This window comes from Camelina sativa, chromosome 4, assembly GCF_030686135.1.
Source record: "Camelina sativa cultivar CO46 ecotype springtype chromosome 4, ASM3068613v1".
NCBI lineage: Eukaryota > Viridiplantae > Streptophyta > Magnoliopsida > Brassicales > Brassicaceae > Camelina > Camelina sativa.
This window is the reverse complement of record NC_141883.1, coordinates 31,492,822-31,520,546: the sequence shown is the minus strand read 5'-3', so window position 1 is coordinate 31,520,546 and position 27,725 is coordinate 31,492,822. Positions and strand designations below refer to the sequence as shown.

The 27,725-nt window shown below is 37.4% G+C and overlaps 7 protein-coding genes and 1 pseudogene across 13 annotated transcripts; 3 read left to right on the top strand and 5 right to left on the bottom strand.

Moving 5' to 3' along the window:
- The first annotated feature begins 1,866 nt into the window (after window positions 1-1,866).
- On the top strand, window positions 1,867-5,561 carry LOC104783042 (B3 domain-containing protein REM22). 3 transcript variants are annotated; one of them, XM_087511226.1, is made up of 10 exons: window positions 1,867-1,962; window positions 2,065-2,137; window positions 2,256-2,322; window positions 2,572-2,630; window positions 2,787-2,841; window positions 2,929-3,932; window positions 4,237-4,361; window positions 4,464-4,833; window positions 4,908-5,017; window positions 5,133-5,561. In XM_087511226.1, the coding sequence occupies exons 7-10, from the start codon at window positions 4,281-4,283 to the stop codon at window positions 5,382-5,384; spliced, it is 813 nt and encodes a 270-aa protein (XP_087367352.1). In that variant the 5' UTR covers window positions 1,867-1,962; window positions 2,065-2,137; window positions 2,256-2,322; window positions 2,572-2,630; window positions 2,787-2,841; window positions 2,929-3,932; window positions 4,237-4,280; the 3' UTR covers window positions 5,385-5,561. The 3 variants fall into 3 exon arrangements, with proteins under 3 accessions (XP_087367352.1, XP_087367353.1, XP_010506425.2); XM_087511227.1 differs by lacking the exons at window positions 1,867-1,962; window positions 2,065-2,137; window positions 2,256-2,322 and having other exon boundaries at window positions 2,441-2,630; window positions 2,929-2,980; window positions 3,204-3,932; XM_010508123.3 differs by lacking the exons at window positions 1,867-1,962; window positions 2,065-2,137; window positions 2,256-2,322; ... (1 more) ...; window positions 2,787-2,841; window positions 2,929-3,932 and having other exon boundaries at window positions 4,112-4,361.
- Window positions 5,562-6,013: 452 nt separating this feature from the next.
- LOC104783041 (pentatricopeptide repeat-containing protein At2g44880 pseudogene) lies at window positions 6,014-8,435 on the bottom strand (annotated as a pseudogene). The gene has a single exon (XR_015597728.1). The product of XR_015597728.1 is annotated as a pentatricopeptide repeat-containing protein At2g44880 pseudogene (transcript).
- Window positions 8,436-8,560: 125 nt separating this feature from the next.
- On the top strand, window positions 8,561-10,498 carry LOC104783039 (putative ribosome biogenesis protein RLP24). Of its 2 annotated transcripts, none has more exons than XM_010508118.3 (5): window positions 8,561-8,715; window positions 9,103-9,214; window positions 9,646-9,759; window positions 9,859-9,995; window positions 10,106-10,498. In XM_010508118.3, the coding sequence occupies exons 2-5, from the start codon at window positions 9,134-9,136 to the stop codon at window positions 10,254-10,256; spliced, it is 483 nt and encodes a 160-aa protein (XP_010506420.1). In that variant the 5' UTR covers window positions 8,561-8,715; window positions 9,103-9,133; the 3' UTR covers window positions 10,257-10,498. The 2 variants fall into 2 exon arrangements, with proteins under 2 accessions (XP_010506420.1, XP_010506421.1); XM_010508119.3 differs by having other exon boundaries at window positions 8,582-8,715; window positions 9,113-9,214.
- A 53-nt stretch (window positions 10,499-10,551) lies between these two features.
- LOC104783040 (uncharacterized) lies at window positions 10,552-12,035 on the bottom strand. 2 transcript variants are annotated; one of them, XM_010508120.3, is made up of 3 exons: window positions 11,598-12,035; window positions 11,219-11,512; window positions 10,552-11,140 (listed from the first exon to the last, which is right to left on the bottom strand). In XM_010508120.3, exons 1-3 carry the CDS (start codon window positions 11,703-11,705, stop codon window positions 10,589-10,591), a joined length of 954 nt encoding a protein of 317 aa, XP_010506422.1. In that variant the 5' UTR covers window positions 11,706-12,035; the 3' UTR covers window positions 10,552-10,588. The 2 variants fall into 2 exon arrangements, with proteins under 2 accessions (XP_010506422.1, XP_010506423.1); XM_010508121.3 differs by having other exon boundaries at window positions 11,219-11,509; window positions 11,598-12,024.
- Window positions 12,036-13,615: 1,580 nt separating this feature from the next.
- On the bottom strand, window positions 13,616-14,234 carry LOC109132594 (uncharacterized). Its single transcript, XM_019244346.2, has one exon. The coding sequence runs from the start codon at window positions 13,912-13,914 to the stop codon at window positions 13,681-13,683; it is 234 nt and encodes a 77-aa protein (XP_019099891.1). The 5' UTR covers window positions 13,915-14,234; the 3' UTR covers window positions 13,616-13,680.
- A 654-nt stretch (window positions 14,235-14,888) lies between these two features.
- Window positions 14,889-15,928, bottom strand: LOC104783038 (ethylene-responsive transcription factor 13-like). The gene has a single exon (XM_010508117.3). It carries the CDS (start codon window positions 15,809-15,811, stop codon window positions 15,059-15,061), a length of 753 nt encoding a protein of 250 aa, XP_010506419.1. The 5' UTR covers window positions 15,812-15,928; the 3' UTR covers window positions 14,889-15,058.
- A 3,446-nt stretch (window positions 15,929-19,374) lies between these two features.
- Window positions 19,375-23,224, top strand: LOC104783037 (nitrate regulatory gene2 protein). Its single transcript, XM_010508115.3, has 4 exons — window positions 19,375-20,827; window positions 20,920-21,104; window positions 21,202-21,425; window positions 22,164-23,224. The coding sequence occupies exons 1-4, from the start codon at window positions 19,639-19,641 to the stop codon at window positions 22,948-22,950; spliced, it is 2,385 nt and encodes a 794-aa protein (XP_010506417.2). The 5' UTR covers window positions 19,375-19,638; the 3' UTR covers window positions 22,951-23,224.
- Window positions 23,225-23,775: 551 nt separating this feature from the next.
- On the bottom strand, window positions 23,776-27,450 carry LOC104784408 (serine/threonine-protein kinase D6PKL1-like). Of its 2 annotated transcripts, none has more exons than XM_087512040.1 (3): window positions 26,932-27,450; window positions 25,025-26,477; window positions 23,776-24,923 (listed from the first exon to the last, which is right to left on the bottom strand). In XM_087512040.1, exons 2-3 carry the CDS (start codon window positions 26,431-26,433, stop codon window positions 24,023-24,025), a joined length of 2,310 nt encoding a protein of 769 aa, XP_087368166.1. In that variant the 5' UTR covers window positions 26,434-26,477; window positions 26,932-27,450; the 3' UTR covers window positions 23,776-24,022. The 2 variants fall into 2 exon arrangements, with proteins under 2 accessions (XP_087368166.1, XP_087368167.1); XM_087512041.1 differs by having other exon boundaries at window positions 26,915-27,258.
- Between the last annotated feature and the right edge of the window lie 275 nt (window positions 27,451-27,725).

Sequence of the window (27,725 nt, the reverse complement as noted above, 5' to 3'; positions counted from 1 at the left end):
ATAGGATTAGATCTCAACCGTCTATAAATATAACGCTCTCTCTCTCGTTCACATCTCTTCCTCACTATTTTTTTTCTTCTTCGTTCTCATTCCTCTCTGAGTCTCTGTAGTGTTAGGCGAGCGTAAAGTCTCTCCGCAACCTCTCTCGTTTCGTTGGTTGGTGGTTGACCAGGATTCTTCTAAACTGATGTTTTTATTTCAATCTACATCTATTTGATTTTCAAACTTGCTTATCTTTTTTTTCTAGGGTTTGGTTTCTAACTTGTTGTTCTGTTCTTTTTTTTTTTTCAGGTTTTGGATGATGATTTTATCAATCGACGATGATGGCTTTGATGGAAACGCTTCTTCTCTGTGCCACGTCTTCTGGGGTTTTGTTCCTCTGACTCTCTAGTACAGCATCTTCACTCGTTCGTTTCGTTTCGTTGGTGGTGTGACATTCTTAAAAACTAGTTTCTCTTGTTGTTGTTTTTTTTGAATCGATCATTGGGTTTTTTAGGGTTTGGTTTCTTCTAACTTGTTGTTCTGTATTTTTCTTCTTTTATTTTCAGGTTTCGATGATGATGATGATGGGTTTGATGGACACAAGCTAGTCTCTGGTGTCTTTGTTTGAATCGATACAGTTGCTTTTTTTTTCTTTTTTTTCTAGGGTTTGGTTTTAAACTTGATGTTCTGTTTTCCTTTTCAGGTTTTGGATTATGGTTTTTATCAATCAATGATGATGGCTTTTTAATGGACGCGCTTCTTCTGTGTGCTACGTCTTAATGGGTTTTATTCTTCATCTTAAGTCTTAAAACATCTTTTACTTTTTTCTATATATAAGTACTGAATTAACATCTCATTCTCTCTTTTGATGCAGATCGTGTGATGGCTTTGACTGATCCTCGTCACTCTCATTCAATGTTGCTCTTCCGGGTTTGGTTTCTAAGTTTCTAAATTGAATCGTTCAAGGCTTTTTTATTATTATATTTACTTCTTTGCTATGTTATTTCAGGTATTGGATGATGCTTTGATCGATCAGTGATGGCTTTGATGGACTCCTTCTTCCCTGTTCTAAAGACTTCATTGGTTTTGTTCTTCCTCTTAAGTCTTAATACATCTTTTACTTTTTTTTTTTCCTATATATGTGAATTAACATCTCAGTCTCTCTTTTTGATGCAGATCGAGGAGGTACCTGGATTACTGACTGTGTGGGAGGTTCAAAGAGAAAACAAATTGTGGGAGTTAAACTTTCAGGTTTAACATTATGATCTCTGCTGAGTTTAACTTTCAGGTTGCCTTAATATTGGCTATTTCTGATACTCTGTTTCTTGTATGTTCCCAGATGTACATTCAGATGAGAGATGCTCCACAAATTCTTTCCTAGCCAAGAGGAGAGTTTGTCTTTAAGCTTTACCTTTTGATGCAGATCCTCGAGGCAATGGTATTACTGTACAGGAGGTTTGAATTTATAATCCCTAATTATATATTTTGGTATGTTTTGATTCCCACCAAGTAATTAATTTTATTGTTCGTCTTGCAGGTGGTGTGTTGGAAGTGAATTATGGAGGCTCCACCCGCTTCTGAATTGTCACACCTCCTCGGCTCTTCCTACGGTTTGATTTTACTTACTTGTCCTTGTTTTGTTGTTTTTAGATTCTGGTTGCTTACTAATTACTTGGTTGTTTTTGTACTGCTTTGTTGTTTTGATGCATGGTACTGTTTCTCGATGCTACTTCTTTAGGCGCTCTCAAGGTTTCCTTGCTCTAAACGCATCTCTATAATTTGCTTCTGAATTTTCACTTTGGTTTGGTCGTCTTTGTTTCCTTCTAGTTATCATGTTTCTAATTACTTGTCGTTTTTGTTTTGTTGGTTTTGATTTGTGACAAGAGGATTCTACGTTCCAATCATGGGTCCACCAACTTCTGAATTTTACACTCCTCCTCCTCCTCCTCCTCCTACGGTTTGATTTTACTTACTTGTTTGGTCTCTCTCTCTCTCAATTTAATTTTATTTTTCTTCTTACTAATGTGTCTCTGCTTTTTCTTATTTGATTTGATCCCCTAAGTAAGTTTCTTTGTTTTGCAGGCTGTTTTTTGGAAGCTTATTATTTATGATCCCATCATCCCGCTTCTGAATTTACACTACGTCTCCTCCTACGGTTTGATTTTTTTTTGTTTTACATTTCCTTCTGTTGTTTGTAGATTCTGGTGGGTGATGCTATGATGCTATTATGATCGATCGCTGATTTGCTTTTTGTTCTTTTAAATGTCTCGTAGGGTGCGGTGCGTCTGCAACTAAGTATGGGCTCCTCTGATGTGATGCACACGGTATCTATTCCTTTTGGTATATGTAAGCCATCTCTTTTCTTTTCTTTTTTGTTTAATATAATTGACTGGATTTTTGAGTTTTGGACTGTTGTGCCAATCAGGGATAGTTTGATTTTTCTTATTGGATGTTTCAGGTTTCAAGTGAAAACATCTCTGTCTCTCTTTGATGCAGATCCTCGAGGCAATGGGATTACTTTATGAGAGGTTTGATTCTGGTGGATGATGCTATGATCGCTGATTTGCTTCTCTTTTTGATGTCTCTTAGGGTCTGTTACTAAGTCTGGGCTCCTCTAATGCACAAGGCTGGACATGTGGTTTATTCAGGTACTTCCTCCTCTTTCCCTTTGGTATATTTCAGCTATCTTAACCGATTATTTTGTGTCTTTCTATATTAGTAAAAAATATATCTGTCTCTTTGATGCAGACTGTTGAGTTTTTGCCATGTTATTGAATTTTTGCCATGTTATTGAATTTTGCCAGATATCGAATCAGACAGTGGGGTCTTGCTGAACCACTATATTCTAACCGAAGCAATGTACGGGAGAAGCAGATATCTCTTTTAAAGTATCATTGCACTTTGGGATAATTACTCAAAAAATACATAACATTGTGCGTTTTATAGGTACAACACCGTTCTCTTTGGTGTTTCAAGGAGTCTTGGCATCTGCTCTCAGGTATATATATTTACACAATACGCTTTTGTTGCTACACACCATTTGAAACATAACTCATATATTACTTTGCTTCTCTATTGAAAAAGGCTCCACACGTTCAGATATTCATTCCGTCTCCCTCCCAAACTCTGTTGCATTTATCTGTTTGTGAATTATTTTTGGTTCCTAAGATTTGGACTGTGCCATTGGCGAGTGATGTAACCATGTGATTGAATTTTTTCAGGTTAACAGTAACAGTGATGTATGTTTTAAGCCTAAGACCCTTGTCTTTTAGTCGAGGTTGTAAAAGAGAGAAGCATGCATGTGATTTGGTCTCTTGCCGTATATCTCTGTTGGTTTCTCATGGTTACATCTATATTTCTAGTGTTTAATCATACTCTCATATGCTTTGTGATGGTGGACTGTCACTGGGGAGTTTCTGAAAGAAATAAGAAGAGAGAATATACGAAAGATTGTTTCTTTGTTATTCAATCCTTGAAATCGACATTACACTCTATGCTTTGCTTTTATATTGGTTACAAGAGTTTTAACCTAGAGTCTAGAGTCTTCCAATGATTGCTGCTCTGGCACAATGATGTTACGTGGCTTCATTGTCATCATATGATTCAAGTGAGGCAAACCGATTTTGTGTCGTTACTGCTGTACTAGTACTCTCTCCAAATCCTTTCTTTTTGTCTTGATCTGCAGTAGCCGTTGAATCATTGTGGGCTTCAGGGTTGTATTGGGCCTTGGACCTAGCAGGCCTTTTTGCAGAGTTGTGTCGTTTTGAGCTTTGCTCTCGACAGTTTCTACATTATTTTGCCATGTTATTGAAAGTTTCAGGTTCAAAGTAAGAGTCTCTTCCTAGTGAGGCTAACTAATTGGTCTCTTCTCTTTTCCTTGTAGAGGTTCTATAGGAGAAATGCTGCTAGCTAGCTCTACCAATATGATTCATACAAGTCATAGAAGAGAGGTACATTGGCTCCGTTCATTTCTTCTGAGTTCGGACATTAATACGGACGGAGCAAGTGGAAGCAATTGACCATAAATACCCTCCGCTCTATTATGTTAAATCATATGGGCTTTTTAGATTAAGCCTAATGGGCCTAGATATTTTACTTTTAATATTATAATCTAAAAACACGTAACATCAGAATTGATGAGTGTGTGATTTAATATTACGCCCGACATTGTTTCCCTGCTGAGTACCTGAAACGTGAATTCACAGAAGCTTTGTTTTGTTACCTTTTTCATGTATATGTATTCCCCCGGTGTAGGTTGTATTATTATCTCTCTCTCTCTCTCTCTCTCAACGGAGAAGATGAAGACTCAAGGTTCCAACGTAGATCTCATTCAGAAGTTCTTTAGGGTGTACATACCAAACTTCACCGAAGATAACATGGTATTGGTTACATTCTTGCTCTGTTTTTGCAAAATTGAGAAATTTCTTCGAGTCGTAAAAATTAAGAGATGTGTGTGTTTTCAATTGTTTCTTTATCTACAGAATCTACCTTTTGTTTCGGACAATACCTCAGGGATGCATCTTCCTCAGAAAGTGACAGTTAAAAGCGTGTCTTCGAGTAACATCTGGAGGATGGAAATGACAACGAACGGTGAGAGTGACGATGTGTTTCTCCGGGACGGATGGAAGAAGATCGTCAAGGACGAGAACATCACCGAGCCAGTATTCTTGGTCTTCGAGTTCGATGGTTCTCGCTTGTTCCACTTCTGCGTGTACGAGCACAGTTCCATGTGTAAGAGGACGAGGTTTCTCATGGAAAAAGAAGTGATTGATGTGGAGAGTGAAGAAGAAATTGAAGATGATGATGAGAGCACAAAAGAGTTTGATGAGTCGCCAAGAAGGAAAGAAAGAGGTATCACAAATTAAGACTCTACATTTTTGAGGTTTATATGAGAATCAATTGTAATTGCTCTGTTTCCGAATCAGGTGGTACAAGTAGGCAACGTTGGAAGACGGACAGTCATAAGGTTGATGAATATCTAGACGACGAACTTAATCCGTCTTTTCCCGTTGATATGACTCAGTCAAGAAGTACGGTATGTCATCAATTAAGCAGAATTTGATAGTTCTTTTCAAATGACTTATATGGTTTTTTGTCATTTCATTATTTTGATTCTGAGTCCATCAACTTGACCTTCTGATGTTGCACAGCGCATACCGTCGCTACTTATAAAGGACTACAACTTGACATTTCCAAACTTGGTTACTGTACGTGACAAGATTGGGAAATTAAAGAGGAAAATCTTGGTTTCGAAGAACAAATCTGTGTATCTCAGTGGACTCCGCAGTTTCATCCGAAGGAATCATGTGAAGAAAGGTGATCAAATGTTCTGCGAACTAAAGATGGTTGATGGTTATCAAGGTCTTGTTCATGAAATCAAGGTCCATATTATCAAAGGCTGATCTCGTCCATTCAAGATGGTGTTACTTCTTCTATCTTATCGATGACTGAAATATGTTTAGCTTATTAATGTCAGTTGTGTTGAACATGTTAGTTTCACATTTGTTTCCTTATGCATTTCACAAAAACACATTGCAACTTGCAACTTTTGTTCCCTACATAATTTATGTGCTTCTCTACGTTTGTTCCCTACACACTAGTAAGGCTTCTGAATGTGCTCTGCGTTACTAATACTTGTGAGAAGTAACTAAAATATGCTCTGAGGTTTTTAAAAGTGTTTATGTTACTCGTTAATAGTCATATCATTTGCTTTTATTTATGTTTCTGTATCACACTTGTCGAGTCGCTATTTTGTATAAACCAGTCGCTGGGTCCTTTTCTGGGAAAACAAAATGGTGGATCTCTTTCGCTAAGTTAAAGTTTGTAGAGAGATAGATCATAGATTGAAGGTTTCTGTTGCTAAGGGGAACAATTTAGGCGTTTCAATGATGTTTCTACATTTCGATCCAGAACAAAAATACTAATCAATTTTTTTTTTTTTTTTGTCAATAAATACTAATCAATTTATGCGTCCCATATCTTGTAACTAATCCTTACATATCTTTGATTCAGTCTTTTGCTATCCCATTCATGAGCCAAAACTTCAGATGCTAATATCTTTGTTCCAAGAGCTCCAACGCAACAAAAAAAAAAAAAAAAAAAACTCCCAAAATGAAAACTTGTGTCCAAGGAATATCAGATACCTTAATGTTATATACAATTGCATCGCATCGATATGTGTTCAAATTAGACAAAAGCCATACCTAGTGGAGCTGTTTCATTGCACTGCAGAGACATACCAAACAAAGAACTGAGTATGGAGCTTTTTTAAAGTTTCCACTGTAGAGGAACACGAGAAGAGTGATTGATTTCTCGGATGATGACTTGCATTCAGCAGAATCTAACATGTTCCTGGAGACCTTTGATCTGTGTGTGTGCCTTGGCTCTCTGAGTCCATTGGTCTGAACATGGAGGTTCCCTCTCTTAGAATGCCACTACTGACTCTTATTGCCCCCCACGTATTTCATATAGAGTAGCCTTTGATCAACTAAACATGAACTCTCACCAGTTGGCTTCCTCCTCTTTCATGTGCATAAGCAGCTTCTCGAGAACCATATGTATGCTTCGCCGATGAGGATGGGCTGTATCTCCTGATATAAACTCAGAAACGATATAATTTATCTCAATCAAGCTACAACCAACCTCTTTCTTGGCTTCGTTCTTCCTCATCATGTTTTTCACCATCCCGCAATCGTCCCATCTTTTATCTGCAGCGTACAAGTTCCTCAACAGAACATAATTCCCATCATTCTGAGGCTCCAATTCGACTGCCATCTTCAGAATTCTCTCAGCCCTTTCTACATCCTTGTATTGACCACATGCAGACAAGAAAGAGCTTAAAATAATACCGTTTGGTTCAAAAGGCATGTTTGTAATCAAATCCTCTGCTTCGTCTAGGTTCCCTGCTCTGCCTAGTATATCAACCATACATCCATAATGCTCAATTTTAGCATTCAGGCCAAATTCTTCTCTCATCACGTGGAACCACTTTCTTCCTTCCTCCACTAATCCGCCATGGTTACAAGCTGAGAGAACTGCAAGCACTGTGACCTCATCTGGCTTTACTTCTTTCAGCATTGCCAAGAATAGATCCAAAGCTGCACGTGCATTCCCATTCAAAGCATACCCATGTATCATAGCATTCCAAGAGGCTACTTCTTTCTCTGGCATCTCATCAAACATTCTTTTCGCCTTCTCTATCTCCCCACATTTCGAGTACATATCAAGAACTGCAGTACACACTTTCACCTTCTTATCTAGCTTTTTCCTCTGCACAAAATGGTGACACCATTCACCCAGACTGAGAGCACCCATGTCAGAAATAGCTGGTAGCACACACACAATAGTCACATCATCCGGATCTAGAGAGGTGGTTGCCTGCATTTCTTGAAACAATCTTATAGCTTCGAGAGGCTTTTGATTCTGACAGTATCCTCCTATCATTGTATTCCAAGAAACTAAGTTCCTTTCCGGCATAGCATCAAACAAAAGCCTCGCAGATTCTATGTCATTGTCGTTGCAGTAACCATGTATCATAGTGGTCCAAGTGATGACAGTTTTATGAGTCATCTCATCAAACAATCTTCTGGCAGAGGCCATATCACCAGATTTAACGTAACCATCCATCATTGCGTTATATACCACAACGTCCTTAACTTGAGGCATCTCATCAAAGAGCTTACTCGCCAAATCCAGCTCTCCACACCTAACATACCCACAGATTAGAGCCGTCCAAGAAACCTCACTTCTCTGAGGCATTTCATCGAACACATCCCTCGCACATCCCATTTTCCCAAATTTAGCATACATATCAACAACTCCAGTCGAAACATACATATCTGCACAAAACCCAGATCTCCAAATCTGGCTATGCAACTGTAGACCTTGGTAAACACACAAACTCAAAGTACAGGACTTTATCAAAGTCGTGAAAGTAAAATTGTCAGGAGCAAAACAAGTCTCTTCCTTTCTAAGATCTCTGTAAAGAGCAAACGAATCAGTGTAATGACGAGTTTCAAGATAGGCCTTGATCATGGAGTTACAGAGGAAACTGTCTTCTCTTTGAGGCCTTTGATCGAACAACTTACGGGCATAACCAATCCCAGCAACCGACAAAGAACAAACCAAGAACTTGGTGAAAATTTTAACGTTGGTCTCTATGGCGTGGCGGAGCATGAAAGCATAAATCTGAAGAAGTGAGAATCTGCCGTGTCGGTGACATTGTTGGAGAAGATTAAAACACTTTCTCTCAGTCGGAAGCCATACCGGTTGAGTTTCTCGCTCGTATAACATCATCGTCTTATTGCAAAACTAGGAGCTCAATGCTGTGTAAGTCTTCATTGACCATGAGTCATAAGTATAATCATCAATTCATCATCATCATTAACATTCATCATCACCATCAATTCATCATCATCATTAACATCATCATCATCGCCTTTTATTACCAGAAATTGTACAATTTTCTTCTTAAAAAACAAAAACAAAAACAAAAACTGAAAATTTGCGTTAATGGGCCAACATACATTGACATATGACTTGCATCATTGTTGGGTTATGGGCCTATAATTAAAATAAGGGCAAGTGACAAAACGACGACGTTCGGAGGTTTACATAAACCCTAATCGTCTTCTTCTCGCGGCTGGCTACTTTGTCTTTAGAACTCCTTTCTTCGGGAGGCTCGAAGCGAAACCTGTTCTTGAAATCGCTCTCGCTAATTAGAATCACCTACAGGTTTGTCCTAAATTCTCAAATATGCTTTTCTCCAATTCATTCTCATAACCTATCTCCTTCGTTTGTTTTTGTTTGTTTTGTTATGATTCTTCATCTCTTGTTGAAATCTAGGGTTTTAAAATGTTGAAATTTTTATGATAAATAATCCTAAGGTTCTCCTGCTTACTACATCCGTGGACGAGTTTTTGTGTTGTATACTGAAGTATCTCTTCATAGTAACCATAAGTTTTGATAAAAATTGAAACTTTATCTTACCTGCTTCGTACTTCTTATTTATAAGTCAAACATCTTTATTTCTAGGAAAGTAGATTCCTTTTTCTGTGTGTGTTGGTTGTGATTTTAGTGGTTTTAGTTTCAGTTTTACATGTCTTTTTAACTTTGGTACAGTCTCCTGTAGGGGTTTCCAAGACGAGGCAAAATGAGATTGGTCAAGTGTTGGTTTTGCTCGTCCACAATATATCCTGGACATGGTATTCAGTTTGTCCGCAATGATGCCAAGGTAATTTATTTAATTTGGCATCAATCTTTATATTACCCTGCTTGAATCTTTTGTATGGTTTAATTGATATGCTTTTGTGGTTTTAAACATTTTCAATTTTTCGCTTTGGGGTAGAAATATGTTATGTTCATGAGTTCATCATATTTCCTTAGTCCTAGCTAAAGGAAATTGTATGGTTCTCTAGCTTAAATGACCAATTTTGATGTCTGTGGTTAGTTGTATGATTGTTTAGCAAAAAATGACCAGTGTTTCCAAATTAATGGCATCTTTGTCTAGGAGTTTAGTATATAAGAAGCCTACACATGTTGTGTTCTTGTTTTGAGTGTAAACGCTAACCAAGCATCTCATCGGTTTTCATGTAATCGGTTAGCTTTGTTTCTAATGCATATATTGTGATTAAGTTACAAAACAAGTTATCTTCTCCTTTGCAGATTTTCCGGTTCTGTAGGTCGAAATGTCACAAAAACTTCAAGATGAAGAGAAACCCACGTAAAGTGAAATGGACTAAATCATTCAGAGCGGCACATGGAAAGGACATGACTAAGGTACGTGTTAAGTATTTATGTTTCCCTAGGGTTATCTAGTTAATAATGCTCGCAGCTCACCATTCTGCTTGTCTTTCTTTGTTTCCTTGACCCTAAAAGGATAAAACATTTGAGTTTGAGAAGAAGAGAAACAGACCTGAGAGATATGACAGGAACGTAACAGAGAATACACTCAAGGCTATCAAGAAGATAGATAAGATCAGAAGCGCTAGAGAGGCCAAACATATTGAAAACAGGTATACATTCCTTCTTCTTCTACAAATCCTTGAAAGCACTGCTTGTATGAATTTGAAATTAGACTCTGTTTTTGATTATGATTGTTTTGTTTTTTTTGTGTGGGACTTAGGTTGAAGCCAAACAAACAGAAGAAATTCAATGAGGATAAGAAGGAGCTAAATAACCAGATTAATTTGGTCCGGGCTCCCGGAGTTTCAGAGAAGGTCAAAGTTGTTGTTCCCAAAGAGAAGTCTATTCAAAACGAAGCCATGGAAGAGTGATTCTGTGGAAACGTTATGATCCATTTAAAAGCCTACTCACTTACTCTGAAGCTGGTGTCATCTTACAAAAAAGCCTTACATTAGTCCATGAGTTTTTTTAATGTCTTCAAAAAAAGAAAGTTTTGGTTTTTGTACTGATAAAATGACTTTTAAGTTACTTTCATTTGCAATGTATTATTATCTATTACTTTCTGATAGAAAACAAACAGAGTCGAGAGTAATATTTATTATGTCTTTGTCTTCTTTGGTGTTATGTTTTATCTTTCGTTTTATATAAGCTATGCGCAATGTAACATAAGCTAAGATAAAGTGGCATTTATCATGCAAAATGTTTAAGAGACATCCATAGCATCAATGATCTCAAAGTGCATTTGCAAATCAGGAAGTCTACCAGAAAAATAGAATCTTTCAAGGACATGTAGTTTCCCACCGGAATTTTCAGTTTCAGCTTCGAGCAAACGAACTAGCTCATCTTTTTCCTTGCGAATCCAGCCACGCTGCTTATCACACCACTGCCTAGGAGTTCCATGAATGACAATGCGTAGCGAGTCTGATCCTCGTGAAAGGCGTTGGGAGATTCTCTGTGCGGCATTCTGATCAGTAATGTAGGCACCAGAAGAGTTCAGTCCTACATCGATATAATGAACTTGAGAAATACTGTTGAGGAAGCTTTCTTTGGAGGCTGGAATGATCTGAATCTTTTCATGCTGGCTCATAGGTTCAGCAAAGTTTATATCCAAGGAACTGATCTCACTCATGAGCTGGTTTATGACAACCCCACCCTTGCTAAATCCAAGAACAATAGTTCTGGGACAGTGATGAACTGATGCAATCTGGTCTATCAAACACAATTCTTTGCCTTCCTTCAAAATGAGGTTCTTTGCCTGATTTGAAGAATCATATGGTTAATATACGAAGAAGCCAAAGAGACCAATGGATAGCATAAACGAGAGAAATAGTACCTCATGGAGGCAACTAGATAAGAGGGAGACAATTGATGAAGAAGCTGGGAAGCCAGTTGGGAGATAAGTTTTTGGTTCTCCCCATTGATTCACTGATGGAACAAAGTCCTTGTAAATAGCAAATGGTCCATCAAAGACAGAAGCTTCAACAACCCAAGCATTGACAGAGTTACCAAATTTAGAAACAATGATCTCAGCTACTTTCTGCAGATCATAAAGCCTCTCAATCACAGGACTCCCAGTGTCTTGAACTCTGTCCCCATGAAAGAATATTGCATTTGCAGAAGCCACCTGCTGATTAAAAAAAAATTAAGCTTTTAAAAAATGAGCATGAATTAGAAAATTAGGAACAGGGAATAAAAGAGAAAGTGGCACTCACAGTTGGGATTTTGGAAGATGAAGAAAGGCAAAGAGATGCTGCAACTCTGTAGTAGTTACTAGTACTAGCATCCAACGGAATCTTCAAAACGCCGGACCATCGTTCCATGATCAAACAAATTCTGATTTCGATTCCTTAACGAGTTAATCGATCAAAGACCGTGACTTTGATAACACTCACTTGGGAATTTTGACGAACATGTTGTGTGCGTTAAATCACAAGGACTACGTCAACAGATGCGAAGATCTACTAAAAGTCTCTGTTCGTCACACTACTGCTTAGAGCTTCTTTAGATTGGGTATTATATGGCATGTGATGAGACACCGGAAGTTGAGCTTTATGGATTAAGCTAAAGACTCAGGAACAGGGTCTTGTATTGGTATATGGATTTTCTGATTTGGTGATCCCATATTTAATAATACTGAAGTACACGACTTCAAATTTGTAGACTATATAATTTTAATAATAGATTACAAATGAGTTATAAAAAAATTGATATTAATTTGTTACAAGATATATGTTAGATGTAACCCGTCTAACTGTTTATTTTCGGAAGATTAAAATTTCAATAGATTTTAGACAATTAATTTTAGAATATTCTTAATTCTTCTTTTACTGACACTAAAATATATCCTCCAAATATTTAATTGGTACATCACGTTGTTTCCAAAAACAATAAACAGAATATTCCGAATTAGTTGTCCACAAAAAAATACTGGTAAGCATAAAAAAAGGAATAAAATCTAAGCAAATAATAACAATTAATCGTGATTTCTAATATCTTAATCAAGATAATGATAAAAATCCTTTTATTTATATTATAATTTTTTGTTGAATTTTATAATTTTATATAATATAATCAACTTTAAATAATTTATTTTGAATTTTTTTTAATATATTGAAACTTGATATAAAAGTTAGAAACTATAAACACTCTAAATTGTTTTGTTATAGCAATGTCAATAATATGTCAATATAATATGAAAGAATTTCAAGAAACTAAGTATATTAAAACAAAAAGTATAACAATATATTAAATTACTCATAATATAATAACTCGTTTTTAAAAACCAAATTTACAAAATTATGTCTTATAATGACATTCAAGTCATGATATAAAATATATATTGTTGAAATAACTTCACATATATAACCTAATACAATATATTAAAATAAATTTTTAATATATAAAATATACAAAATTTTGTATCCAAAAAAATTTGACTAGAGTTATAGCACGGTACTTATCTAAATTATTAACAATATAAAACTTACAAATATAGATGTCTTTTTTCAAGCCATCGTATTTAGCATATGATTTTATTGCATAATGTTTTATCCAAAAAAAACTTTTAAAAACAATCACATAAATTATATTTTATATAAAAATTTCAATCCGTGCTCTAGCACGGGTCTTAATCTAGTTTTTAATTATAATGCTATGACAAAACAGTGATTATAATTATTTGATGTTTTGAAGTTTTTTTTTTTTGGTCAAAGAAGGTTTTGAGTTTACTTTGTGTTTGATATATCATAATTTCAATAAATTAAACTTTTCTTTCTTTTTTATTAAACTTTTATTTCTTTTTTATGAAAAGTTAAATAAGCTAGATTATACATTAAACTCAAAAGGATGGTGTAAAGTTTGGTTATTTTAGGTAGCAACGTGTACTAGAGTCGGAGGGTTTGGATTGTTGAACTAACCTTAATAGAAATCCATGGATTGTCAAAATAATCTTTAAAAAAAAACACAATAAGTTGAACTAACAAAAAGCTCAAGCCAACCATACAGAAACCGTAAAATACACCTACCAAAAACCATATATGATCTTGTACACAATAGTATTTGTAATCCTGCCACTATATAAACTCAATCGCACATCTTTAAATTTCTCATCAGCACAAAGCAAATACAAGTGAAGCATTTAAGGAGGCTTAGCCATAATCAGAGAGATACATTAACACACCTAAAAATGGCATCATACAAGTTCTTTTTCATTGCTTTTTTAGTGAGTCTCTCTTTCTTTAATACGATCAACACTTGCTCGGCCTCGCGAAAGCTTCTCCAGCAACAACCTCTTCCTCAAATTCCAAATTTACCTATCCCGACAATGGGGCTACCTCCATTGCCATCAACATTGCCACAACCGACTCTACCAACTCTTCCCACAATACCCACTGCAATGCCTCCATTTCCAATGCCATCAACTTTGCCACAACCAAAGCTTCCCACGATTCCCACTGCAATGCCTCCAATGCCAACTTTGCCTTCATTTCCGACAGTAATTCCTTCTCTTCCGACTAATCTCCCATCCATTAATATTCCGTTCTTCTCCCCTCCGTCTTCTACTACTACATCGAGTCCTTGAATTTTCACTCCATGTGATTGATGTATCTTTTTATTATATTATTTGTTGTACTGAGTTGTTTCATTATTCTGGTGTGTTTTGGTTTGGTTAGTTACTCATAGTCTCATACCGCCGCTTGATGCTTTGTACCATGCATTAATTTACTTTTTAAAAAATTTATGTTGTATTTTGTAATGTTTTGTGTAATATAATAGCCTATAAATAATCATTCAAGGTAATTTGTTTCTTTCAGAAAAGATTTGTTGAGTAATGAACCGAAAAGATTAAGAACCAATCATAATTTCCCATTGCTTTCATTTAACCAAAGCTTCCAAGTTTGGTTGGAGTGTTGGACCTACATACTGAACTCTCAAAATTTACATATATATACTGTAATATAACATTTTTAAACCTCTAAACTTAATTTTAAAACTACATATTTGTTACGCATATAATGTATATCTCAAATCCTAGCAACAAGGGCTGCGGAAACAAAAAAAAAAACAGGAGAAAGAAAACGTGATCATTGTGATCAATACCAAATTAATGCGTAACTTTTCTCGTAACGTAGAAGCAGCCCATCAACTTCAACTCCCACACAACGTGTCATGATTTTTGCTATTCCAAACTGAAATCGACAGATTCGGCCACCAAAAGAAATGTCTTCAATATAGGCCTATCCAACTTCCTTAAGATGCTGACAATATAAACAGTTCAAAAATTTCCAAAAATGGTAGAAACAAAAAAAGACTAGCCGTATAGCAAAAATGGTAACGAAAACGCAATTGTAATATTGTTTGAAATCCTCTTGGCCATTTTCTATCATATAGAGATAGATGCACCCATCATCGAGTCAGGTGACATTGGCATCTATATATATCTAAAGTTGTAGTATTTAAAGTCAATTTGTTAATAATGTATGGAATCGAAAAAACAAAAGAAAGAAAAAAAGACCTCCATATATATATATATATATATATATTTTCCATCACATTACATAAGATCATATGATCAAATGGTTCATACAGCAAACCCGATAAACAAATATTTGCTTATTCAATCTTTAAAAAATAAAAAAAAGCTTTACTTAAAAGTTAATTAAAAAAAACTAAATCATGTTTGATTATCAAAATAAGAACACTCAGATTGATCCATTAATAAACTACCATCGAAGCAAAACTGATCCACCGAGAAATCCAGCTCCGGAACCACGAACCTAGACTCGCCTTCTTCCATCTTCTGCTCCGGCGACAACTGCTCGGAAACACTCGGCTCCGGCGAACGACGGCGAGGCCTAATCCTAACCGGCTCGTATTTACAAGACCCAATCAAATGCGGGAAGTTAAGCTTAGCTTTCGATCCCCTAAGCTGAAACGCCGCTCGGTCGTAAGCAACCGCCGCGTCTTCCGGCGTCTCGTAAGTCCCGAGCCAAACCCTAGCTCCGTTCTTCTTCGGATCCCTAATCTCCGCGGCGAACTTCCCCCACGGCCTCCTCCTCACTCCTCTGTACTGCATACCCTTTTGCCTCGGCGCGTGTGATCCACTCGCCTTCGCCGTAGGAGTCTTCTTCTCCTCTTCTTCTCTAACGAAAAGCTCGTCCGTAGTCGTCGTCGCCGGAGATGATGATGAAACGGGGGGAGGAACGACAGGTGTCCAGCCGGAGCTGACGGCGTCGCGGAGAGTGTTGTAGATAGCCATGTCTTGTGAGTCGTCGACACTTAACGGCAAATCGCTCCAGTTATCGTTTAAGATAACGTTGCTGAAACTCGGGTTACGGAAGTACATCTGTGACTGTGAGTTAACGCCGTTATTCACGGATTCAGATGAGCTTATTAACGACGAGTCGCTGTAATTAAAACCAGACATTAAAAAACTTAATTAATGATGACCTTGATGATGAGAGTGGATTAAGAGAGTGTTTTTTTTTTTTTCGGTTTGTACAGTTAAGATTGTGTTTGTTTTGGAAATCGAATGAAGTGAAGAGAAATTATATATACTCGTGGAGGAGTTTATAAAGGTAATGGATTGAGAGAAGGTCCATGGAAGGTTCTTTAAAGTACTGAAACGACGTCGTTGATTTATAATAGTTGTTACATTCTTTGAAGATTCGTTTTGTTTGTTTTTTTTTTTTTTTTTTTAAATTTCCTTGCCTCGTTCTTTGTTAATAATAGAACAGTGACGAAATATTTTGTTTGGACTATTGGTCTTTTTTGGTCTTTCTTTTTCAATGATATTTTGTCTCTCTTCATTTTTTATCCTATAATTCTGTACCTTGATGTCAAGTCAAAAACGATATATAAAATCAAGAAGGTGTCGTATACTATTATTTGTTCATGTTGTTACCAAAATCTGTAAGTTATTTAAATTTTAGTTTAAGAAAGTAGGTCACATGTGTATATCATCGTGCCAGGTTACGAGAGCCTAGCTAGGACGAATATTATATAAATGATTTAATATAATTCTTTCAATAATTTTCTCAAATAACCGATTGATCACCAATAAAGAAACAAAAGGTATCAAGAAAAAAAAAAAAACCCAACAAACTAACAAATTAAAACGGTTGGAAATTTACTTAATTTCGAGTTTTCGACCAATTTAACTTGTTGTGGTTTATGATCCAAACTTTATGTGTATAAGACATTCTCTAAACTCATATATCTCTTTGGATATATGTAAAACAGTATTAAATCACTTGTTTTGGTCGATCATCCTTTTTGTTGTTTATTACAGTCAAACTACATAAATTTTTCAATATTAACTTCATAAGCTTTTCGATATTCAACACGGCAAAAAAAAAAAAAAAAAAAAAAAAAGAGAAGAGAAGAACTTGTATAAAATACTTGAAACGTGCAACACAACGCAGGAGTGCGAAGTCAAGAAAGGTATGGAAAATGGAAATAACAAGATTCGTTAATGACGAGTCTAACAAAATTATATTACTACATACAGTAATACAACATTTTCTCGGTATATATGGAAATATGGAATTGAATATAAGATAGTATAAAATTAATCTACTCCCATTCTACCCAAAAAAAAAAAAATTAATCTACTCCCATATGGAATAGAATTGAATATAATCAATAAAAAAAACATAAGACTAGATCTTCGTTTTTCTCCATGAATAAAGTATAAAAGCTCTGCAAATTAAAACCATTAAGAAAAAAAAAACAAATAACAAATCGAAAGGACACAATTTTCACGTGCTAATTGTTTATTAAAATATATAATTAAGCCTGACGACAAAAATTAAAAAGTCGACGCACTGTGACTGTCAAAGACACGTTTTGTTAGTTGCCATTTTTGTTTTCATTCACTCTATTTGTTATTTGTTCATTTCGTTGTAACATCTCTATAAAGTAGCACAATATGATAAAAACGTTTAAATAAATTGTACCGAGTATTTTTAGTTATCCGAATCGAATATAATTGAAAACAGTGAAGATACGTTGGCACTTGGCACTCGATGTGTATGTTAGGTTTATTTTACGTATAAAACTCAGCAGTTTTGTTGTATACGTGGGGGAATATGACGTACGTTACGTAATGTTCTTCTATGTTAGATGGTTTCTTTCAATAATGGGCCAACGACCAAATAAGTGATATTAGTATATTACCTTATGAAGGCCCGTTAAAGCCGGCACGATCAAAATCAAGTGGTGTAGTAATGGGACCAACGTCCAACGCCACGATTTGGACTCATATCTAAGTATAGAGAGAGACAATAATATTATATCACAAAAGACAACAGTCCACTCCACATGGCTGCTCCGGACACCTAACTATAAAGACGCAATGATTCTAATTAAATTGTATGGTTTGTGTGTGTTTTCAACTATTGATTCGGTTCAGCATAAATCTTTACTTAAGAAGAATCATTGTAGAAATGATTCTGTATATCGTGAATGGTAGAGTGTAAACATTAGCTAAACCAGAGACATCATTAACACACTTAGAAAATAAATTAACCACATTTGATTCACCTAGAGAATAAAATTGACATCACAGCTGGGAAAGCTTTAAGAACAAGATCTATATGAATATCTCTGAAATCTAAAACTTATAAAGAATATTCGTAATCAAAAGATTACAACCAAAAAAAGATAAGATAAAACAAAAAGTTGTGCTTTTATAAAAGGGAAAACAAAAAAAAATCAGTTGGGTCATTTTCGAAGGTGCTGACGTCTCCACATACTTTATATCAATTCTTATCCATCTTTATTTTCCTTTGTATTTTTTTACTTACTCATTTTAGTGAACGTAATATATATATATATATATATATATATCACTACGTTTGATAATTGGTGATTGGCGAATACAAAACAAGGTGAAATATGATTTAATAGCTTCAAGTGTTTGCTTAATCAATTCCGAAAGAAAATAAAAGTACCCACGTTACATTTACGGAAGCAACCAAGCATGCATGATGCATCCATTGTAAAAGAAGGCGAATTAGATGCAACGAAGCTCACTTTAAAAAAAAGATAGAACAATTTCTAAATATACTACCTAATACTATTTTTATTTTAAGTCTGATTTGTGATATTCTTTTTACATGTCGTTGTTTTTATTTTTTTTCACTTTTCACCATTGCTGATGAAACCTCTTGTACAAAGTTGGAAAGCAACAAAAAAAGTAAATGCATGTTGTTGTTTTTTGTTTTTTTGTTGTTGTGGAATGTGGATACTTTCTTTCTATAAACGGTGTAAAAAGACTCTTCCCAACGACATGTTACACACCGTTTTAAAACTCCGAGTGTAAACATCCTGCCGTTTTAGCCAACGATTCAATGACTTCCCTAAGAACTCAAATATTTCCATTCTCAGATTTGCAATTACGTTAGATTGTTCTAATAATAATCTACAACTAGTAATTTAACTAATAATATTGTACTCCAACTTTAGTCTTTCCAAATTTAATCTACTACCTACCCAAACCACAATAAAACAACACAAAACATATTTTAATACTCCCTCTATTTTATAATATAAGATATTTTCAACTTTTTAAATAACTTTTAGATTATTTTTATATTTTCTTATTATTTATTTTATGATTTATTTTATGCAGTCTTGTTTATAATTAGTTGAATTTTTTTAAAGTGGTTATTTCTTAATCTGCATATTTTCACTCATAACATTTTATATATTAAAACGGAGAGAGTATGATTTTTTTTTTATTATCATTAAATACATCTACATCAACGGACGCACCATCTTAAATCTTATAATATAATCAACATAAATAAAAACGGTATTTTTCAAATTTAAAACTCTATTATACTACTGGTCAAATTTGTATACTGCATTAAACAACAATTAACTTGGTGGGAAATCAAAATTTGTTTTAGTAACAAAGTGGAAAAAAGAACACTAGTCCAGGTTAATGACAGTCACTGACTCGTTATCAGTACTCAGTAAGTACTGGGGAACAATAAAATAGAAAAAGGAACCTTTGTATTTTAAAAGAAATAATAAAAGTGAAAAAGATAAGAAAATAGAGAGAGAGAGAGAGAGAGAGAGAGCAATGTACAGTCAAAGAGAGTCCGATCAAGTGGAAACAGCTAAGAAACTTTCTCCCCCATTCCTTTTTCTGTGATTCTCTATTGAAAAAATAATAATAATGCAGAGCACAACCGAGGCGACTCCACGCGCCGCCGTTTAAGTTAACTCAGGCGACAGAGAGAAACCATGGGATGTGCAGCGTCGAAGCTCGATAATGAAGACACCGTACGGCGGTGCAAAGATCGCCGCCGTCTCATGACGGAATCTGTCAACGCACGACATCACCTAGCTGCAGCTCACGCCGATTACTGCAGATCGCTTCGTCTCACCGGATCTGCTCTTTCATCATTCGCCGCCGGTGAGCCTCTAGCTGTATCAGATCAGACTCCGGCTGTTTTTCTCCATACTCATCCTCCTCCACCGCCGTCGTCTCAACACTCGTCCGCCAAGTTTGTTCCGCCGTCACCTGCTCCTTCTTCGGTCTATACTCAACCGCCGGCTCCTCCTTCACGGTCTCCTTCCGTTGCTAGCTCGAAACTACCTCCGATTGTTACAGCGTCATCTAATCGGCGCCGGAAACAACATCAGCAACAACAACCGAAGTTGCCTCATATTCTCTCGAGTCCTTCGTCTAGTGAGAGATCCAATTTCATGCCGAGCTTCTACCCTACTGCTTACCAGAACTCTACTTACTCAGCCACTCCTTCTCAAGCTTCTTCCGTGTGGAACTGGGAGAACTTTTACCCTCCTTCCCCTCCTGATTCTGAGTTCTTCGATCGGAAATCTCAAGAGAGGCAACAGCAGAACCGTTATGGTCATCTGGTTGATGGAGATGATACCGAAACAGAGAGATCGGAGCATGAGTTTTTCCATATGAAGAAGCAGAAGCAGAAGCAGTTCGAGTCTATGAAAGGTGCGGTTGAGGAAGAAGAGAAGACTGAGAGAGAGGAAGTACAGTGTAGCGAATGGGAGGATCATGATCATTACAGTACGACGAGCTCATCTGAGGCCGCGGAGGAGGAGGAGGAAGAGGATAGAGAGTCAGTGTCTGAGATTGGGACTCGTTCCGACTTCGGATCTTCTGTGAAGACGAGTTCGATGAGACGGGAGTACCATCAGAAACCGCCCCAAGCAATGCCGCAGGAGTATGGAGGTGGTGTTTCACAAGAGAAGTACGGCAAAGCAGATGACGCGACGACGTCTTCTGGTAGCTACAGAGGCGGAGGAGAGATGGTGGTTAGACATAGAGATTTGAAGGAGATTGTTGATGCTATTAAGGAGAATTTTGACAAGGCGGCCTCTGCTGGTGACCAAGTTTCTCAGATGCTCCATCTTGGCAGGGCTCAGCTTGATCGCAGTTTCAGCCAATTGAAGAGTGAGTTTGCTTGATAGATTCGAATTAGGTTAATTTATGAACGCAGTTTGAAAGTTGATTTTGATTTTGCATTGTGAATTTCGTGTGTTTAGAGACGGTGATTCATTCGAGTAGTGTATTGAGCAACCTGAGCTCAACCTGGACGTCAAAGCCGCCGTTGGAAGTCAAGTACAGGCTTGACACAACCGCATTGGACCAGCCGGGTGGTCCTAAGAGCCTATCTTCCAGTCTAGACCGCCTCTTGGCATGGGAAAAGAAACTCTATGAGGAAGTCAAGGTAGGTCTCTACTGTTTGTTCAATTTGAATCAGTTTTTTTGTCATTTTTCGTAGGTTTTGGTTTCACTAATTATTGGAGATACGAATGAACTTTCAGGCTAGAGAAGGGTTGAAGATTGAGCACGAAAAGAAGTTGTCAAAGCTTCAAAGCCAAGAGTACAAGGGAGAGAATGAGATTAAGTTAGACAAGACAAAGGGCTCTATCACGAGGTTACAGTCTCTTATAATTGTTACTTCTCAGGCCGTCAGCACAACGTCTACTGCAATTATCCGCCTTCGAGATACTGATCTTGTCCCGCAGCTCGTTGAGCTCTGTCATGGGTATGTTTGCATTGTTTGATTTATCTAATTGTGTATCAATGTTATGATATCATGTTCGCTATTAGTTGCACTCCTACCAGCTGCGTGCATTGACAGGTCTGTATCATAATTTAATTGTAGAAGTCCGTAGGTATTCTTCCACCTACTTTCACATCTCTAAAAGAATTGTATGGACTCATCAAGTAGGTGAACACTAATTAGTTGAAAAATTGCTAGCTTCAGAAGTTAGTTATCCCCATGCCTTCTGTAGAATAGTGAATTCCGTAATATGATTAGCTGCTTCTTAGATTGAGACAAAGAAAAGATTCTTAACTCTCTTAAATATTGTATTGTTTTGGGCTTTTATAGCTTATCTAGACCAAGTAACAACTAACAAGTAAGCTCCTTTGGTGATCATGTCTTTGCCTAAATTACACAGGCTGAGTATTTTGATTAGGCTTATTGGCTAATATCTAATGCTGATTTCTGGTATCCGTCGTGTTAGATAGAGATTAGAGAGAGATCTTCCCCAGTGTGAGTGGCATTTTAGAGCCTACATTTTAAAGGTCCCTAACCAAGTTTCAAGTGTGGTAGTTGTAGTAATGCCAAAAACAAGAGAGTGATAAAAAACCATTTTGACAAATCCATATCCATGCTAAGGGTCTAAAGATTATGCTTCAGTATTTGCTTGAGTCCCTATAGGCATTTGCTTTAAACATCAGAAAGTTACACACTAATCTCTGATATTTCCTTGTGCAGCTTCATGTACATGTGGAAATCAATGCATCAGTTCCACGAGATTCAGAACAACATCGTACAGCAAGTTCAGGGGCTAATTAACAGGTCAGGCAAAGGGGAATCAACATCTGAACTACACAGACAAGCAACACGTGACTTGGAAACAGCTGTGTCTTTATGGCACTCTAGTTTCTGCCGGCTGATTAAATTCCAAAGGGACTTCATACATTCGGTTCAAGCCTGGTTCAAGTTAACTCTTCTTCCAGTTTGCCAAGATGACAATCCCAGTCACAAAGAGCCAGTAGATGCCTACGCATTTTGTGATGAGTGGAAGCTTACTCTAGACCGAGTCCCAGACACAGTGGCTTCCGAAGCAATCAAAAGCTTCATCAACGTTGTTCACGTGATATCCGCGAAACAGTCCGAGGAACTAAAGATAAAGAAAAGAACAGAGTCAGCATCAAAGGAGCTTGAGAAGAAAGCTTCCTCGCTTAGAAACATCGAAAGGAAATATTATCAGTCGTATTCCACGGTCGGGTTTGGTCTCCCGGATTCAGGACCAGACAACGGACACGTATTAGACGCTCGGGACCCGCTTACTGAGAAAAAGTTGGAGCTAGGAGCATGCCAGAGAAGAGTGGAGGAAGAAATGCTGAAGCATTCGAAGGCAATAGATGTAACAAGAGCCATGACTCTGAATAACTTGCAGACGGGTTTGCCTGGTGTGTTCCAAGCGTTAACGAGTTTCTCTGCTCTGTTCACGGAATCCTTACAGACGGTATGCACTCGTTCATACTCCATCAAATAGCACACTAAATTATATAGACTTTTTACTATACTATATAGTTGGAAAATACAAGACTATATAGTTACAATTTTCCTCTCTTTATTTATGCTTATTTGGGGGCTTGGTTGTTTGATAGATTTGCTTGGATATTGTTTATTTCTGCAAAGAAAATGTATATATGTGGAGTCTCTAGGACTTGGCTTTTGATTTCTGGTTATGAAATGTGGGGATTTTTCTTCATGTAGTTCTCAGCCACATGTTCTAATGAAAATGAATAAAAGAACCAATCTCTCTTGCTTGTTCGTTAATGGTGATATATAAGTCATAGCAGGTGTTGATTACAAATCTAGGACGGACCTTGAACTGTCTCCTTTTGGCATGAAACCGGTCGGTCGGTTACTACTTATGTAAATGTCTCTAGTCAGTGGGTCCTGTTTTCATCGGATTCCCTGAGAAAGAGTTAGGATCTTACTCTGACAAGTGATCATTCTCTGTTTTGTCTGCCGCACTTAAAGTTCTTGGTAGACTAGGGTCTACGGTTAACAAAAACAAGCGTGGTTTATATCTTTTGATCATAGCCGATTCACATTTTGGGATGTTGAGATCAAGCGAATATCATGCCGACACTTTTAAAGAAAAGACACATACAAATGCCAAAATCAGTTCAGTTGAGGGATTAGAATAAAGATAATTGAATCGTTGATTCGTTTTAGATCATAACAATTTTTTGGGACCACAAAAGATGTTCATATAGATGTACCCAAAACAAGGCAGTGACATTGACATTGACATTACGAATCTATTAGTTTACTATGGGTGGAAGAAGGATACCGACAAGCCTAACAGTAGTACCAAAGGAGATTTTCTTAAATAATTTCTGACTTGGGGCTTTCCATGTCCTTACAAAAGTTTTAGTTCCATGGAAGAAGATTTAATCTCCATACAAAAAGAGAAGAAGATAGACCTAAGTTACTATGAGAAATAAACCCCCACTCCTGATCTACTAAAGCTTGAGGCATGGTTACAATATATAGCGACATAAAGAAGACTAAAAATGGCTAAAGAAGGAACCAAACACAAACTCTCGGAAGCATTAGAAAAACTCAAAGTCTAGAAATTTACCACCAGATTTCGTGTCTGCTGCTGCTGCTGCTACTGGTGGTGGTCCCATCATCCTTTTGCTATTACTACCAAAACCAACTGGATCAATCGGTCCATACTTTGGTGGCGGTTCGGTCTCCATTTGTCTCGGTACTTCAGGAGGAGTGCTACACCTTATCAATGCCCAATTCACACCTTCAAAGAATGGATGCTGCTTTATCTCTGTTGCTCCTCTTTTTGTCCCTAACCTGTTCTTTGGATCTTTCACCAGTAAAGCTTGTATCAAGTCCCTGCCTGCATAGCTAGTAGCTGGTGACTCTGGGAATTTCAACTGTTCTCCAACTACATTGAACAGAGTAGCTCGGTTTCCTGATCCTTTGAACGGTGTTTTCCCGTATAGGAGCTCATGCACAAAGATACCAAAAGTCCACCAATCCACTGCGCTTCCATGTCCTTCTCCTTTGATGATCTCTGGAGCTAAGTACTCGTGGGTTCCAACAAAGGACATGGACCGTGTGTTAGGTTCAGCAACTAGCTCTGGGAGAGCACCTGAGTGTGACTTGAAGAAATCCGTCTGGTTTTTACGGGACTTGTTCTTTTTGTTTTTGTTAGGGAAGATGCTGCGTGGTAAGAAACATGAAGGTTGGATGATGCAAGCTGATGTAGGCTCCATACAAGTGGGTTGAACGCAGAATGCACCACGTCTAGATGGATCTGAGTCGAATGTTTTGATCAGTGTTGGAGAAACCGCGCATCTCAGGGAGAGATCAAAGTCAGAAAGCATTATGTGACCGTCATCTCGAACCAAAACATTCTCAGGTTTCAAGTCTCTGTAAACAACACCAAGCATATGGAGATACTCGAGCGCTAGCAATACCTCTGCAGCGTAAAACCTGGCCAAAACAAAAAATGTGAAACATCTAAAGAAAGTGACAAAACAGTGAATGATACTTAAGCTTTCTGTAATATTGAAACCGAGAGAGAGAAAACAGACCGAGCAGCATACTCCGAGAAATGCTTCCCGGGTTGGCGTTGCCTTAAAGTGTGCAGATCACCTCCAGGGCAGTATTCCATGACCAAACACGAGAATCTGTCTGTCTCAAAATGAGTGTACAATGTCGGTAGAAACGGATGATCTAACAGCTGTAAGATATCTCTCTCAGTCTGAGCTCGATTCAACTTCTTCCGGTTCTCAAGAGATGCTTTATCCATCACTTTCACAGCAAAATGGCACCGAGTTCCGCTTAACTCAGCTAGATACACACTCCCAATGTCACCACAACCTAACCGTTTCAATAACTTGAAGTGGCTCATTCCCAAAATCCCATCTCGAGTCCGGATAGCCAAGATAGCATTCCACCAAGGATCATTCCCTTTGTGTGGCTTATTAAGGCTTCCGGTGAAATTGCTCCAGCTGCTCTCTTCGCTTAGGCCGCTACTATCGCTAGCTCTGCTTGCACTCGTCTTGGCACTTTCAAACGAATCCAAAACCATACTGATACTCCTGTCACAGTAGTTCTTGTCCATACTAAGCACAACATCGCTCCTCTGCGTAGTACTTGTTGCAGAAGAGCTATTAGCAATACTCATAGCCCTGGCGAAATTCATACTTTCAACACTACTGCTATGTGGGCTCACATTGGTACTGGGAGGCAGAGAAGCATCCCAAACGCATTCCTTGTCTGAATCTGGCGGTAGCAGAGAGTTTTCTGTGTTTTGCGATGCACGAGCCACAGAGAACGGGGACAGCGATGTAGCAGGTTCCTCGACTATGCTTTCTGCAGGTGAGAGTATTCCCGGGCTTGGCTTCTTCGGAGGCACGCAGAGGGAAAGATCTTCAATGAAGGGTCCTTTAGTACTAGTAGTAGACATACCCTTCATCAAGCAAACAGAATCAGGTTTGGCTTTTTCGCTGATGGGAACATAGACAGTAGTAATAAGATCCATGTCGTCAGGCTCTGGAGGATGACTAACTCCACGGAAAGAGCTAGAACCAGCTTCCTCAGACATATCATTGCTTCCCTTACAAGTAACATCATCAGCAGCAGCCCCAATCTCTTCAATCTCCAGCAAAGGATACTTGGCTTTCATCGTTCTAACAGAGGACACAACAGGCTCAAACTCCTGAAAATCATTCATGTCACCACCAAACTGAGTCATAATCACATCTTCTCTATGCACATTAAGAACTTGGCTTAGCTCTCTCCCCAATGTCGTAGTAGGATTCACAGATCTACCCGTGTTGTATCGAGCAGCTCGTTCCCTCAAAGTCTCCAAATGCAAACTCGGGGGATCTCTAGTTTCAAAGTCCATGTATTGTCTACTACTACTGGATAAGTGACCAGAGACAGGACCTTTACTAGGAAGTCTCTTGAGCTCAGCAACTCTTTCCATTTCCAGCATTCATACGAGATCTTTAACACCAACTCCCAAATCTCTCTATATCCCTTCAAAAGCAAAACAAAAAAGAACGTCAACTAAATCAAGCTCTGACCTCAATTTAACATAAAAGCACAAGAAAGATACAAAACAAAACCAACCAACAAATTCGGGACCATATTCTAAACTCTTGTCGGCGAATAAACTATAACACAAACACACGAAATAGAATAGAGATTGAAAAAACACGTGATTTAAGAATAAACATCAGGATGACTAACTCTCATTTATGGATTCAAGACAAAGAATAAGAACACGAGTGTGTGTGTGTTTGTGTCCTAAGATTTACTCTCCATAGTTCGATCTGAAATAAACTGAAACCTTGTCGAGAGAACATCATAGGGAGTATAAAAACTTGTTCTTTAGCTAACATTCAACAGAATCGATCAAAAAAAACCCAAAGAGAAAACGACAAAAGGAAAGAGATTTAGAAACAGGAACTAACAAAGATTGAAGATTTACCGGCGAGAATCCCGAGATCGAGAGGGGGTTTAGCCGGTACAATGTAGCTGATACAGTGAGAGGTTATATAACCGGAAAATGGTTTACAAAGGAGGAGACTTTCTTTTTTTTTTGATCTGGGGGAAAATTCAAGAAATCGGATTTAAGCAGAGAGAACGATGAACAAAGAAGAAAGAGAGAAACCCCTCTCAGAAAAAGGCTCGAGAAACGAGAGAGGAGGATTTGAGAGGGTGGGAGTGGTGAGAGAGCTCAAAGGCTTTTGCTTTATGTGTGTGTATGTGGGCGCTATCTCTATAGCTTGCTGCTACTGCGACTACTGACGGTAACGGAGCTTTTTTTTATTAATTTTTTTTTTTTTAAATGGCAAAGAGAAAGTGGGGCCCGGGGAGTGTAGGGTCCATTAATTAAGGTAGGACCTACATGTGTTCCTTCTTGTACCTACAAATATACAAATTTCTTTGAGACGTTTCTTTCTCTACTACTTTGTGTTATAGTATGCTTCTTGATCAAACCCGTTTTGTTTCTTGTAAAAAAGAACGATGTAATAATGTAAACCAATATTGGTTTTCAAAGAGCTTGATTCCATTATCTTGGATTTATTGTAATCAAACATTTGTTGTGATGAGTGATGACGAGAAAACTATTCCTTTTGTTGTTGATGTGTGTAATAAATATACTACTAGAAAGATAGAGAGAATAGTGAAAGAAAGAGACAAAGAATCAAAGGCACCTTGTGGATTTGTGAACAAACCACTCTTTTTTGACCTACCATCGCAATATCTATTCATTTTAGC